Source organism: Octopus bimaculoides, chromosome 4 (assembly GCF_001194135.2).
Source record: "Octopus bimaculoides isolate UCB-OBI-ISO-001 chromosome 4, ASM119413v2, whole genome shotgun sequence".
Taxonomy (NCBI): domain Eukaryota; kingdom Metazoa; phylum Mollusca; class Cephalopoda; order Octopoda; family Octopodidae; genus Octopus; species Octopus bimaculoides.
Genome location: NC_068984.1, coordinates 115,120,672 through 115,136,414, shown reverse-complemented (window position 1 = coordinate 115,136,414; position 15,743 = coordinate 115,120,672). Strand labels below are relative to the sequence as shown.

The following is a 15,743-nucleotide window of genomic DNA, read 5'->3' as shown; positions in this document are numbered from 1 at the left end:
TAGTTATGTATGCATACATATATATATAGTTATGTATGCATACATATATATATATAGTTATGTATGCATACATATATATATATAGTTATGTATGCATACATATATATATATAGTTATGTATGCATACATATATATATATAGTTATGTATGCATACATATATGTATTATGCATGTGCGTGTCTCTCCACACACACACACACACAGAGTTTTACAAAAAAAAGATTGATAAAGAGTGCGAAGTTCCGGCTTGCCATCCTCTACTGCGCCATGTTTAATGAGCCCGAACAATGACAATCTTTCCGGTGTAAAAATTTATTAATATGTGTGTGTGTGAGAGAGAGAGAGAGAGAGAGAGGAAGAGTGATAGAGAGAGAGAAAGAGAGAGAGAAAGAGAGAATCCGTATTATAAAGTAACCATGCATGATCATGATTCAAAAGTATGTCTTCTGCAACAGAATGTTATTTTTCGAGAATTGAATCTTGGATCTGATCAGACGGTGTAAAATTCTGTTACTAGCAATCACACGGGATGAAGAAATGAATTCTAAAAACGGGCAAAGAAGTCGAAATCAGAAACCTTTGTGCCGAACTTGGTATACTATCTCAACAAAATCTACGTCAAAGTGTTCAACTTACATTCTATGAATATACAAGAATATTTCAACACATCTGTACAGCACGTATACAATCAAGTAAATTCGCAGAAATAGCTATAAGTATGGGCATCTATGTATGGGTATTGTTTGTGTGTGTGTGTGTAAGTATGTGTATGTGTGTATAGATATGTGCATGCACGAGCATTTGTGTATATGTGAATGTGTGCATGTGTTTGCGTGTATAAATATGTGAGCATTTTTGCGCATAGACATATGTGTATATATGCGTACGCATTGGTCCATATGCGTAGATATTGGTTTCAAGTGTTTAGCTCAAGGCTAAAGGAGGGAATAAGTCGATTACATCGACCTCAGCCGGTACTCATTTTATCCGCCCAGAAATGATGAAAGACAAAGTCGACCCCGCGCCATTTAAACTCAGAACACAACTGGAGCTTCTTTTATCGACTCCGAAGGGATGAATGGTAAACTGGACCTCGGCGGAATTTGAACTCAGACCGCAAAGACCGACGAAATTCCGCTTAGCACTTTTTCCCGGCGCGGTAATGATTCTGCCAGCTCATTGCCTTGCATATGAGCAGATATTGCCGAGTGGTTAAGAAGTTCGCTTTCTGATCACGAGGACACGAATTCGATTCTACAATAGGAATCTTTAGGAGCGTCTTTTATCAAAGCCATGAGATATTCCAAGCCTAAGGTAAAAAAAAACACTCAATGATAGCCCTTCGAATGGATCCAATATGTGATTCAAAGAACAAACCTTGTTACACACTGTCGTACTTACGTTGCATGATCATTATGTCAAAGGTACACGTGACTGTGGAATGCTCTACTACTTTAGTTCATTCAATTTGCCATAAAGGCAGTACATAGAGAGTAGCTACGGGCTGGACAAACACATTAATGAGATGAGATGAATAATAGGGTATTAATGGGAGAAGACAGGAGCCGCCCGCCGAATTCTGCTTCTCTAAACCATTGTTCTTTTATAAATTTATACATAAATTTACAATTTGAGGTTATAAATCTCTTATTTTACAATTTCAATCTATCATGTCTTTGAAATGAGGCACTTGCCTCTTACACTTTTCTTTTTATGGGCCACAAGCCCTTTCAATATGATGCACTGGTCCTCTTACATTTTACCGCCCGACCAGACTCCGAATGCTCTACTACTTACTCGCAAATGAAATGTGTTAGAACTTTCTTTGATCGAACAATGCATAACAAATCATCAAATATGCAGGGTCTATTTTTATTATTAATTTGTTCTGGAAGGAGGCACTACGTCTATGGTCTCTGTAAATCGTCTCAGGCACATGAAATTGATTCTGTTGAAATTCTGCTTCAACCATTGAAAGTCGACGTTTGTGTGTATTGATATGCATATACGAACGTATAGGTGAATGTGAAAGAGTGCATGTGTGTGTGTGTGTGTGTGTGCGTGCGTATATGTGTACGAATGGATGTACACATAGACGGATGTAAAAGTGTGCATGCATGTACGTATGCATGCGTCCGTGCGTGCGGATAAAAATGTGTGCATACACACATATATATGCATACATACATATATACATACATATACATGCATATATACATACATACATACAATGTATATATATATATAATACATATACATTTATATATATATATGCATACACGTGCACACGCCCATAAGCACACACACACACACAGAGACACACACACGCATACATACACACGCATACAGACACACACATATGTATATATATATGTATATATATATATATTTATGTATTATGCATAGGAGTGGATGTACAATAGAATATAAAAGTTGTCTCTGTGTGTGTGTGTGTGTGTATTATATACATATATTCATGTGTGCACGAATGTGTATATATGAAACGTCAAAGACTTTCCGTATTCCCGAGCGTCATACTAATATATACTTTTGTTATTTACACCACCTGTCCTCGTCTGTTGTTATTTTTTGTATATTCTCCCATATATAGATGTGTGGATATACGTGTATATGTGTACACAGGCATGTATGTGTGTGTTATATACGTGTGTGTGTGTGCGCGCGAGTTTGTGTTGTATCGAACTAAATAAAGAATTCAATAGTATGAAAGCGGAGTTTTTTTCATTGCTTTATATGTTTGTTTACAAATTTATAAATTCAGAACTGAACTATACAAGGCTGAATTAGACAAATTTGAAAGTTTATAAATTCACATAGGCGTGTGCAGGTGCGGTCGTATGTATGTATATGTGTTCTTGTGCACGCGTATACGTATATGTGTATGCGTGAACAAGCATACGTGTGTATATATATGTGCACGTTTAATTTTTTTTTCGCAATGTTAAATCTGATGGCCATGTAATAGCATTGATTATAAACAGCCATAGACAAGCTGCTTCGATTTTGTATGACTTCTTTTTTGTGGTGCTGTCCTTGCCTCGTATTTTCTCTTCTGCTCATTTAAGCTTTGGGGGAGAAGTGAAAGATAGTGGAAGAGCGGCGAAATCTATCATTACAGTGCAGAAACTGATGCCGATATATTTGTAAAATAATGTTTCTGAATTTCGTTTTTGGATTTGGTTCGCAAGATTCTTTCTGTGAGTTCGTGTGTTGAAGCATATTTTTTTGTGTCTGGAGAGAGTCATTCTCTTTTAGTGCTTTATTATTTTACGCACTCGCCGGTAAAGTTTCCACTCATTTATTTATTTTTCCTAAAATTTTCGTTGCGTCTTGCAACCTTTCCAATAGTCGTTGACTCTCAATTTATTCAAGTCAAACTTATCCATAAACAGGTATCTCAAATTAAGAACATTTTCCTTTAATAATTAATTATTAACTAGTAGTACCCATCCATCCATCCATCCTTACCTTCTATTTCCGGGATGGTCGTGGGGTTAGAGTCCTTAGGTACCTCTCCATATAGGGGCTTATCAGAAGCAATTGTCATCAGACTTTCCGGCCGGATTCCTACCAGTGACAAGCTGAGACTATGGATTTTATCCAACGATCATGTTCTTGGTCTGCCCCTAAGTCTGTTACCAGTTGACTCGGCTTGAAGAATCTGCCTTGCGGTTCTTTCTACAATATTCTAGTAATACTCATGGAAATTTCACAGGCCATTTTGCGGTATAATGACATTCGGTAATAATATCCTGTCATTTCTTTCATAATCCTTTGGTTAATCTCTGTATATTCTTTTCGGTAATGTTTTTCTCTTATAGCCTATTTTATTTTTCTGGCTTGTGCAAAATATTGTTGCCTACCATCATTATTCATATTTTGCCTTCTTTCTTCATTAATAATTCTCATTCTTTCTCTATTAGTTTCAGCTTCATTGATCATCATTCTACACGTTCTAGTTCTATTTCTTACATTAATTTCATTATTTTCTTCCTGAAGAAAAGTTTCTAGTTATTCCTGATTTTTCTCTCTTTATTCCTAATTCTTAGTTCTGTTTGCCGTTTTCCCATTTGCTGTTTTCTGCTCTGTATGTAGAATATCCTAAGATAACATTATCTCACCTATTGTTTTTCATAACATTGGTGTCACGAAATTATTTAATTTCTTAACTCTATTTTCTCTCCTACAAGTGTATTTCCACCACTTTTTTGTCTAGTACAGTGAAGGCTATATTTCGCTGATTAGGTCAGAAAAATACTGAAATATGTCCACTTTTGCCTTCTGTGTTGGCAAAGCAATATACAATTATTTTTCGTGTCCACATCAAATATTTGCATTATTTCTCAAATAAACAACTAAAGGTTTGAAAACTTGGAATTGCTGTCTATGAGACTAGAAACTCTAGTTTGTAAGATTGAAAATAGTATCAGTACAATTTGCAGAACATTTGTTGCAGGAGTTGCATCAAAAACGCTTTTTCTATGGTTCTAAAACAAGAAAAAAATATTTCTCTTTGACAAATATTGTTTTTTAACTCACCGCATATTCATTTTTTAGATTTTTAATTCTCTCTGCATTTGTTCACACTTGTATGTATAATTTCCTTATATTCGTGTTTAAACAATGGTTAATCTTCAACAAGCAGTCTATATGGCCTTTGTGATGCATTATACTTGCATACAAAACGTTTCTTTCGTAAGAGACAGCAGCTTCGATTTTTATCATTGGACTTGCTATTTTTCAGTCACGGTTTTTGTTACTGTTAAATATTTAGTAATATTTATATTGAAATATTCTTTATTTTTGTATATTCCAGAAAATCTCGATGCTCATCTTAGATCTCGTCTGCTTCAGTCAATCAGGAACCGTTTCCTTGGAAAGATAAAATTGGATTGAATGACAAGACAGTAATGTTACCAATCAGGATGAGAATCAAACCTCGCCCGAGTTCGACCTTCAATTGCAGCTGGCATAACTGCCAAGTCTGCTTGCATTATCCCACTTCTTTGGAGATGACCTAAATCAAATGTTAACCATTTGGAATATTTTGAACTATAATAAACACGATGGAATAATAAATAAATAAAAATATAAAATAAATAAATAAATATATAGCCATGATATCCTGACTTCTGTTTTATGTTCAGTGTACACTTTTGTTATTTTTAGCGACCTTTAAATATTTCATTAAGTCAAGGAGTAGGGAGGAAAGTGACAATGTGAGAAAACTGGCGATGGCTATCGGCAACGGAGGAATTAGTTCACATGAGAGACTTCGAGGATTAAAATGCATATGAAGTTAAAATTTTAACGTTTCGGGACCTTGCCCTTCGTATGAGAACGGGGGAGAATGAGAAAGCTGTGTTGTTTCTTTGGTTTTCACTTCTTGCCGCAAATAATATTATCGAACCCTGGCACGAACCTTCAAACAATATAAGAAAAGAAAGGGCTCGTAGTCTTCAATTTAGCTTCTCTACTTTCTGAGTTTAAACCTCGTCAGGGTCAGAAATTCATTTCATTGTTCTGAGTGGTGAATTTAAATATCAATCAAACGATAGGAAGGTTTCAATAAACTTTATCTCTTCAATACATGTGCGGCCTTCCTGGCGTATCAGAATTTCTACACTAATAACATTCTGTTCATTGATCAGGTGATAAATTTGGAGCGAGAAAAATCTGTACGTCGATTTCAATTCTTATTGGAAGATATTTTCATACATCTAAATCCCAAATTCAAATTACCCGTAAGAAAATGCATGAATATCACTTCATCTCATCTAATCAAACTGAAATAAAAAGAAACAAATCAATATTTCAAAAGTGTTTGTTCGACATTTCTAAATTACAAAAGTTCAACCTAGTGGCCGGAACCTAATTTCAGTTTCCATAGTGTTAAGTATAAAAGAAAAAAAAAATGATACGCTAATCTATAGAAGATGGCCTTTCATTTATGAGAAACTAAACGATTCGAAGAATCCTTGCTATGAAGATTCCAGAGAGAGTTTTTGGGGCCATTTTCAAGTGTTGAGAGAAGACAAATGCAATAACAATGACTGAAGGAATTAAAAACCAAAGAGGAGTTGAAGCTCATATTGAGTGCCATCCTTTCTGGTTGCAGCAGGAAATTACAAATCTTTATCCTAGATTATAGGTTGCGGTGAAAAAGATTTTAATTGCGTTTCCATCGCCAAATGTATATGTGTGTATGTATGTGTATATATATATATATACATAAATGTATATATATATATACAAATGTATCTATATGTATATATATATGAATGTATATACATGTATATATATATATATATAAACGAATGTATATACGTGTATATATATATATATATAAATGAATGTATATACATGTATATATATAAATGTGTATATATAAATGTATGTGTGTATATATATAAATGTGTATATATAAATGTATGTGTGTATATATATAAATGTACATATACATATGTATATATATATATGCATATATATATATGCATATATACATATGCATATATATACATATGTATATATACATATGCATATATATACATATGTATATATATACATATGTATATATATACATATGTATATATATACATATGTATATATATATATACATATGTATATATATACATACATATGTATATATATACATACATATGTATATATATACATATGTATATATATATATACATATGTATATATATATATACATATGTATATATATATATACATATGTATATATATATATGCATATATATATATGCATATATATATATGCATATATATATATGCATATATATATATGCATATATATATACATATATACACATATATGCATATATATACATATATACACAAGCATATGCATACACATATATATATATATACGTCCAAACATATATGTACACACATAAATAAGTATATGTGTTTGTGTGCATGTGTGTATATATGCATGTATACATATGTATATGTGCATATATCTATTCATATATATGTATGTGTGTACCTTCCCTCCTATTTATCCCCTTCCTGATTCTGTCTATCTATATCCCATTAGCTATACAATTATCTGTCTTACGTAAATGACTTAAATTAATTAGGAATCTAAATGTTAATATATGTATTTGAATTTTTGTACTATCAGCAGATATGTGTTAAAGAAGTTTAGTGTAAATATGTTAGTTTTCAGTATTGTACTACGATGTACGATCAAATTAATAATGAAATTAGATAATAATTTAATTAATTAAATAATTAATTGTGAAATTAATTAATAAACTAATTTATTATTCCCACTTTATACAAATTATGTAATTTTCGTTCCGTAATTCATAATATTAAATTTTTACATCTGCATAAGGTCACAAATTTTTACAGACGGGGTAGAATTAATTCAATCAATTCCAATATGTTATTAATGGCTATTTTATGTACCTTGGAGGTACACAAAATGATCACAGGACTTAAAGAACGATAAATAAATATCTATTGCAAAGTTTGGTATAAGGCCAGCAATTCGGTGGGATGGGATAAGTCGATTACATTCGCCCCAGTGCTCGGTTGGTACTTATTTTAACGGACCCGAAAAGATGGAAGGAAAATTCGACCTCGGCAAAACTCAGAGCTTCGTGACGGACGAAATGCTACTAAGCATCTTGCCCGGCATGCTAACGATTCTGTCAGATCGCTGCCTTCCGATAACCAAATATCGATTTGAAAGTTCAGATGAGTGGTCAAATCGATTACATCGGCTCCAGGGTTCAACTTTTACTTATTTTATCGACCCTGGAAGGACGAAAAGCAAAGTCAACCTCGGCTGAATTTGAACTCGGAACGTGAAGACGGACGAAATGCCGCTAAGCAGTTTGCCCGGCGTGCTAACGATTCAACCGGTACGCCGCCTTTTGATAACTAAATATCACTATGTATTTAATTCGGTACATTACTCACCAGGCTACAAAATCTCATATTATATGGCGTTCGTATTTCAGGTCTGTGAGGATGACCAGATTAGAAGCTTTACACTTTGTGGGTCCTGAGGTGATTTATTAGGACCATATTGGCATAAAATCCACGGTTACAGTTGGGACACATAATGACAGAGTCATGACACGGTGGGATTCTTGCTTTCCGTGCAACCCTCCTCTTTTTATTTTCTCTCATCAATGCATATATTATATGTATTGTATTATATAATATCATGATATAATATATGAGAGATAACTAAATAGCACAGCGTAATTAGTTCGGCATCCTTACCCTCGTTTAAAAGTTATAAAATATTATACATTATATCTCTAATTTAGCTAACAGATGAGATCAAGAGATTCTCAGTATGGAAAAAAAAACTAAGTAACGCCCAAATGATTCGAACTTAGACTCCGAGGTGTTTACGAGGGACCAATTCGATGGGGTAAAGAGTGGTTATAAGAGAAATCAAGGTGAGCAGATATGGAGGCAATCATGCCGATAAACAAATTTAATTTAACAGATTGGGTCTGATATACAAGACGCGCGCGCGTGCGTGCGTGCGTGCGTGCGTGCGTGCGTGCGTGCGTGTATATATACATGCAAACAGAAAGAAAGCAAAGATTGAAGACCTTCAGACGATGAATATTTATGAATATATAAGTATATATATATTTATAGATCAAACTTACACAGAGTACAAACAACAAAGAAAATTAAAGGGAAATAGATAAGGTGGTATAAGTCCGACAGCTGTTTCTGGATGCTCGGAGATCCATTATAATATTGGTAGATGTAGTTCATCACAATATGCAGGCCGTAATGGAAGCAAATAAATAATCAATATGTTATTAATTTTGATTGACTGGTAAGTTGGTTGGAGAGGGTAAAAGAGAGATACAGAGAGAGTTAGCATAGGAGGTGCAGGATGAGAGCACATACTTGGCTTGGTGGCAGCAATGAACATATCACCGCTACACAGACACATAGTGAGAGAAAAAGTATCATAGAGACAGAGGAGGAAATGATGTAGTCGTTTATGACGGTAGTATCGTAAAAAATAAGACACTTATAGAAAAGATAAAAGCAAAAATAATTGCATAGTGAGAATTTATTTCTTTCGAATTATATTTTCGAAATGAGTTGTAAATCTGCAAATTACTTTTACGTCTCTCCTTATATATATAATGAGAGAGGAGGAGGGGTGGGGCGATAGAAAGAGGCGAAGGTGTAACTCCATTTTGTTCAGCCATCAGCCTATTTTGATGCTTATAAAAACCCCTTCGGTCATGAATGACCCTAGGATTGCACTTAGAAAGTTCACCCCCAAGGTACGAGTCCGGGCAAGGTTGTTTGTAGAAAGCCAGCAGTCGCCCATTTATACACACCACCGATGTTGCTCAAGGCAAAGGCTGATATACAGCTTGGCACCAGTGACGTAACTTATTTCTACAAATGAATGAGAGCTGGAGTAATATGAAATGAAATGTTTTACTCAAGAATACAACACACAACCTGGTCCGGGAATCGAGCTCACAACCTCACGATTGTAAGGCCGACGCTCTCACCAGTCAGTCATGCGCCTTCACATGATTCTTATAACTTTCTGAAAGATACATATTTTTAATGGAATTTCACTGAGATATGTTTTCCATGGCGTAGATTGCAATCACGCTGATAAAATTTGGCAAATTGATAACATGTATTTAGTGCAAATATACACATGAGAAATGTGTTTCATTTAATTTTATTTTAAGTTTATAATAATTTTACTTTTGAAGATTAGTATTCTTTACACCATTTTGTACTAGCACCAAGAAATTTTATAAAAGTTAAATTATAACTATTGTATATATGTATGCAATATTAACTGATATTCCCCATGAGAGCAACAGTATGATTCCACAATTATCTACCGTAAGATGGGTGACACTATAGTTTCATTATATATGTTATAATATATAATGCATAAAATAATAAGAACATAAGAAATCGTTAGAGCGTTGTATAAACGCTTTGCTATATTTGTTTTAACTATCTATGTTGTGAATTCGAATCCTGCTGAGGTCAATTTACCTTTCATCTCTTCGGTCTCGATAAATAAAGTACCAGTCAGCTATTTTATTTACACCCACTCAAAGTCAATTCTCTCTCTCATATATATATATATATATATATATATATATATATATATGTGTGTGTGTGTGTGCGCGTGTGTGTATATATATATATTCATATATATACTTCGTCTAGCGTGTAAAAACTGCCTGTTGTGTTTAAATGTACACAAACAATTTCAAGAAATAAACATTATAAAGTATCTAAAGTATCTAAACATTATAAAGTATCTATAACTGGCCTCAGTATGATTATTTCAAGGGACGGACGGTCGATCTGTGACATGGCGACGAGATGGAATTTGGTTTGACAAAGTCGAGAGAAAATTGCACAATATTCAAAAATGATACCATGAAACGAAATGTAAAGAATAAATGCTCTTGGAATGATAAAGAACATGTAAATCAATTTACTGTATACTTAAAGGTGAAAGTTGACAGAGAAGATTAAAATGTTGGTGAATGAAAAATATTTAAAGAAGAGAAAATGGACGGTTAGTGCTATCAGTACACGACCAGTAATTGAGAAGTAGGTTTTGAAAATAAATGACTAGAAAAAGAGCGAAAAAGACAGAGAAATCGAAGAAGAAGAAGATAGTGAAGACAGAGAAATGAATGAGTGAATAAATAAATAAGATTCAGAGATCATTGAAGCCTTGAACGTGTAACAGTAAACTAAACATTGAAATTGTGAAGTAATCATTAAACAAGCAGGCAAGCGAACAAACAAACAAACAAGCCAATAAATAGATAGATAAATAAATAAATGATGATTTCTAACGTAGACAAAAGGCCAAGCATTTTCGCAGTGGGAGAGGATTAGTTGCTTTTATCAACACTTATACTTGACTGATGACACGGGAAAGACGGCGAACTGGCAGCATCTTAGTGCGCTGGACAAAATAATTGGCGGCATTTCATCTGATTTTAAATTCTGAGTTTAAATACCACCGGGGTCGATAAAACTAGCACCAGTTGAACACTGGATCGACGTAATCGATTTGTTCTCGGCTCCAGAATTGTCGGCTTTGTGCCACAGTTTGAAACCAATTATTCGACACAGGTGAGTGTAAGAAAAGTGAAACCCGGCGGAATTTGAGCTTAATAATAATAATAATGCTAATAATAATCCTTTCTACTAAAGACACAAGACCTAAAATTTGGGGGAAGTAGACTAGACGATTACATCGACGCCAGTGTTTCACTGATACTTAATCTATCGACCCCGAAAGGATGAAAGGTAAAGTCGAACTCGGCGAAATTTGAACTCAGAACGTAGCGACAGACGAAATACCACTGAACATTTTGCTCGGCATGCTAAAGATTCTACAGGAAGCACAAGGCCTCAAATTTGTGGGGAGGGGACTAGTCGATAACATCGACCTCCGTGTTTCCCCAGTACTTAATTTAACAAACCCGAAAGGATGAAAGGCAAAGCCGACCTCGGCGGAATTTGAACTCAGAACGTAGCGGCAGACGAAATCTTGCTCTGAATTTCGCCCGGCGTGCTAACGATTCTGCCCGCTCGCCGCTTTAATAGTGATAATAATAATGGTAATAATATTTTTTTCAAATTTTGGCACATGGCCAGCAAGTTAGGGGGAGGAGGTAAGTCGATTACATCGGTCCCAGTACTTATTTTAGCGACCCCGAAAGAATGAAAAGTGAAGTCGACCTTGGCAGAATTTGAACTTAGAAGCATTTTGCCCGGTCAGCTAACGATTCTGCTAGCTGGCCACCTTAGTAGTAGTAGTAGTAGTAAAATGTAGAAGTCAGGAAGAAGGAGAGCGTGAAGGAGAAAATGTAGTTGAACAAGATATTCTTTTCTATTCTTGGCACAAGGCCCGAAATTTTTGGAGACGTGCGGGGGGGGGGCAGTACGCAACCCAGTACGCAACCGGTACTTAATTTATCGACCACGAAAAGGGTGAAAGGCAAAGTCGACCTCGGCGGAATTTGAACTCAGAACGTTGAACAAGAAGATATTGAGATAAAAATTTCATAGGGCTCGTTTTTGTTTGTTTGTTTGTTTGTTTTCATTCATATTAAACTCAGTAAGCAGACATCTTGTTTCTTGTCAATCCAATAAGTTATCTGAAGAAAAGTTCTAAATTAAGTAAAAAGAAAAAAGGAAAATATGAAAAAATGAAAACAAAATTCTCTTTCTCCTCTTTTGCATATCTTTCCTTCTTTCCTGTCATTGTTCTTCATTCTCTCCATCCATCTCTTTCTCCCTGTCTGTCTGTCTGTCTGTCATTTTCCAGTATTTTTTGTACAACTGTGTTTTGCCCGTGCTGAAGTTATTGCCCCTTAAAATGATTGGTCTTTACATAGGCGATCATTTTTGGCAATAATATCCTCTTTTTTCCTTAAAATAATATCCATTTAGAACCACTTCTTTCACGGATACAATTTGTGAAACAGAAATGAGAGCATGAAAGAGAGAGAGAGAGAGAGCGTGTGTGTGTGTGTGTGCGCGCACATTAGAGAGAGAGAAAGACTGAGATAACATAACAGGTTAACCACTTGATCTGTACGATAGCCCTGAACACAATGTTTACAATATGTCCACTGCATAGAAACTAATAACGTATCAGTGAGTGAATCTTTCACAAAGATCTTGCACAATGAAACTACGTCTAAATTTGTTCATAATGATTTTCAGTAAAATAGAGAAAGAAGAAAACCCGTAAATTTACAAACAGATAAATATTTTCTTTTATATTTTCGACAATATACGAAATTAATTATAGCAGCGTATTCAACAGGAATTGAGAAATTTTAGGTTGGCTAACATCTGCAATTTTATTATTTTGCAGCATTCTGAAGCGTAAGGAAATGTGATAGAAAAGGTGTGGTCGGTTGCAGAGGTAATAAACATTGTGTATTCTTTAAAGATTACTGAATTTGGCATGTAGCCTCAGAATATCACACGCATTTATAAGAAAAGACGCTTCAGAAATAAATACAAGAGACGGATTTCCTTTTTTTTTTTTTACTATTCTGAAAACGAAGAAAATGTAGTTTATATATCTTTTAGGTTTCTGATAATATCTATGTAAGCCAAAATTTATTGTGATGTTGTTGTCTTGCAGTTTTTATTATATATTCAAACTAATTTTGTTTTCTGCTTTTGGATTTTAGATTGTGTGCTTTAGTTAAGACAAAAAAAAATATTGATGTTTAACCTTTGGCTTTAATGAAAAACAATTCAGAAAATAACAAAGCAATTTTCAAAACTCTCTAGATATAATTTCAACCACAAGAAACTGTACTTCAGCCTAGTTTACATTAATATAGGATAAAGCATTTCAAGTGTTACTCAGTTGATACTATGTATGTACGAATGCATGTTATTACACATACACACACATATATGTATATATATATATATATACATATATATATATATATATATATATACACATATATCTACACACACACACATGTATATGTATTCAACAACATGCTTCTGAGTTCAATCCCACTGCATGGCACCTTGAGTTCTCTATAGCCTTGTGCTGACAACCAGGAGTCGGATCTACTGTTCATATTGGACTTGGTACTTATATGTCTGTATGTATGTGTATGTGTATATATATATATATATATATACTTACCTGCAGTACGCTACCAACATATTACAACTCATGCGATTTAAAGGTTTGTGTAAAGTCCTCATTAAAGGCTTGTGAAATGCGGGAGGCTAACTGGGAGAGCAATACTTATCATCACCACGGATGGAGGAAACTGGTAAAGGAGGGGAAGTCGATACCTTTGAAAGAGCACGCATTTATCATGAAGAACTTAGGCGTGCTGCTCGAAAACTCACTGCTAGTGTAATGAAAGTGTAAGTAATATGTAATAGATGTATGTGGCCAAAAGTTTGGAACATAGGTCTGAAAATTAGAATTTTTATATTAAATGACCAAAGTTATATTTAGTCGGAGTGTATATTGGGCATAACAATTTTAAGTTTTCAAAAAATGTTCCAAACTTTTGGGAACGACTGTATATAATTGTTATGTATACCTACAATATAATGAAGGGAGAGATCTTACCCTATTTTTCGAAGGTGGCAAGATAAACGTTTGTCAACGACCTTTTGGCGGACTTGAAGTAACGTTGGTCTGCATAACCAGTAAATATACAGGAAGTGAGCATGACGAGATAGGTAACGAGCGAGGAAGTGTATCTCATGGACTTCCTGTTAAAAAGACGGAGCTGTATACGGGTCGGACCGTTCACTACCCACCTTTAAACAATTGAGGACTGGACATAATCTCAATCTATGAACATTAATTTCCCTGTTTGGACACTTTCTGTTGTTGCGATCAGAAGTTTACCCCTTTTTCTTGCATTAGAATTTGTCTGATCGCAACAGTATGTATAACATATGATATAGGTTTCATTGCTAATGGAAATCATGCGACAGGCTTGTAGGTTTGCATCTAGTACAGCCGATCTTTTTCTGCCCAGGATTTTGTTTTTGTTTTTTGTATGTAACGACAATAGGTTTACAGGTGTGTCTACGGAGAGAGTTGGCTAAAATCTATAGATTCAAATGTGAGTATATGTGTGTGTGTGTGCAAATAACGAAATAACTTTAAAATATTTAATAAATTTTAATCATGTACATATATATATGTGCACACACACACACAGAAATATAAAAACGATAGTTAGAAGATAGTGAAAATGAAAGTATTTTGATGTGTGAAAACCATATTCTTTGTTTCTTTAAATTGAAAATTTTGTTAGCCTGGTAGACGGAAGAGATTAAAAAAATGAATTTATGTTTGTAGACGAAGACAGGATGCTGGAGAGGAGGTGACTATATGGAGAGCAAGCAGTGGTGTTGAAGATGTTCAATACATACATACATATATACACGTACACACACATACATATATACATACATGTACACACACATACATACATTCATACGTACATACATATATACATACGTATATACATACATATATATCTGTGTGCGGGTGTCTGTATATGTATGCATGATGAATGTATGTATGTATGTTTGTATGTATGCATGCATGTATGTGTGTATACATGTATGCATGTATGTTATGCACACATACATGCGTGCTTACATACATACATACATATGTACGTACATACATACATACATATGTACGTACATACATACGTACCCACATAGACATCTGCACACATATATATTGTATGTTGTATATGTATATTTAACATATATATATATATATATATATATATATATATATATATATATATTGAGAGAAAACCAGATTCAGAAAAAAAAGTCATTGACGAACTGTAATAATAAAATATTGTTAACATCATTCAAGCTGGCAGAATCGTTAGCACGCCTGGCAAAGAGTTTAACAACATGTTCGTCCGTCTTTACGTTCTGAGTTCAAATTCCGCTGCAGTCGACTTACCTTTCATCCTTTCGGGCTCGATAAAATAAGCATCAGTTGAGTACAGGGGTCGGTGCAATCGTCTATCCCCTCCCACAAAATTTCAAGTATTGTGTCCATAATAGAAAGAATCATTCATAAAATAAGATGAATTAGTGTACATGAGACCGCGCCTGTGTTTAATATTTCGATCGGGTTCTTCTTCGAAGAAATGAGAAGC

At 34.3% G+C, this 15,743-nt stretch overlaps 1 protein-coding gene across 2 annotated transcripts in view; it reads left to right on the top strand.

The window, feature by feature from the left end:
• LOC128247622 (uncharacterized) overlaps positions 1-5,142 on the top strand; it is a 112,475-nt gene extending 107,333 nt beyond the window's left edge. For both annotated transcript variants that reach the window (XM_052967374.1, XM_052967375.1), the window contains exon 3: positions 4,838-5,142. In XM_052967374.1, the coding sequence (XP_052823334.1) occupies positions 4,838-4,917 (80 nt within the window). In that variant the 3' untranslated portion in view covers positions 4,918-5,142. The remainder of the gene's footprint in view (positions 1-4,837) is intronic.
• Positions 5,143-15,743: the final 10,601 nt, after the last annotated feature.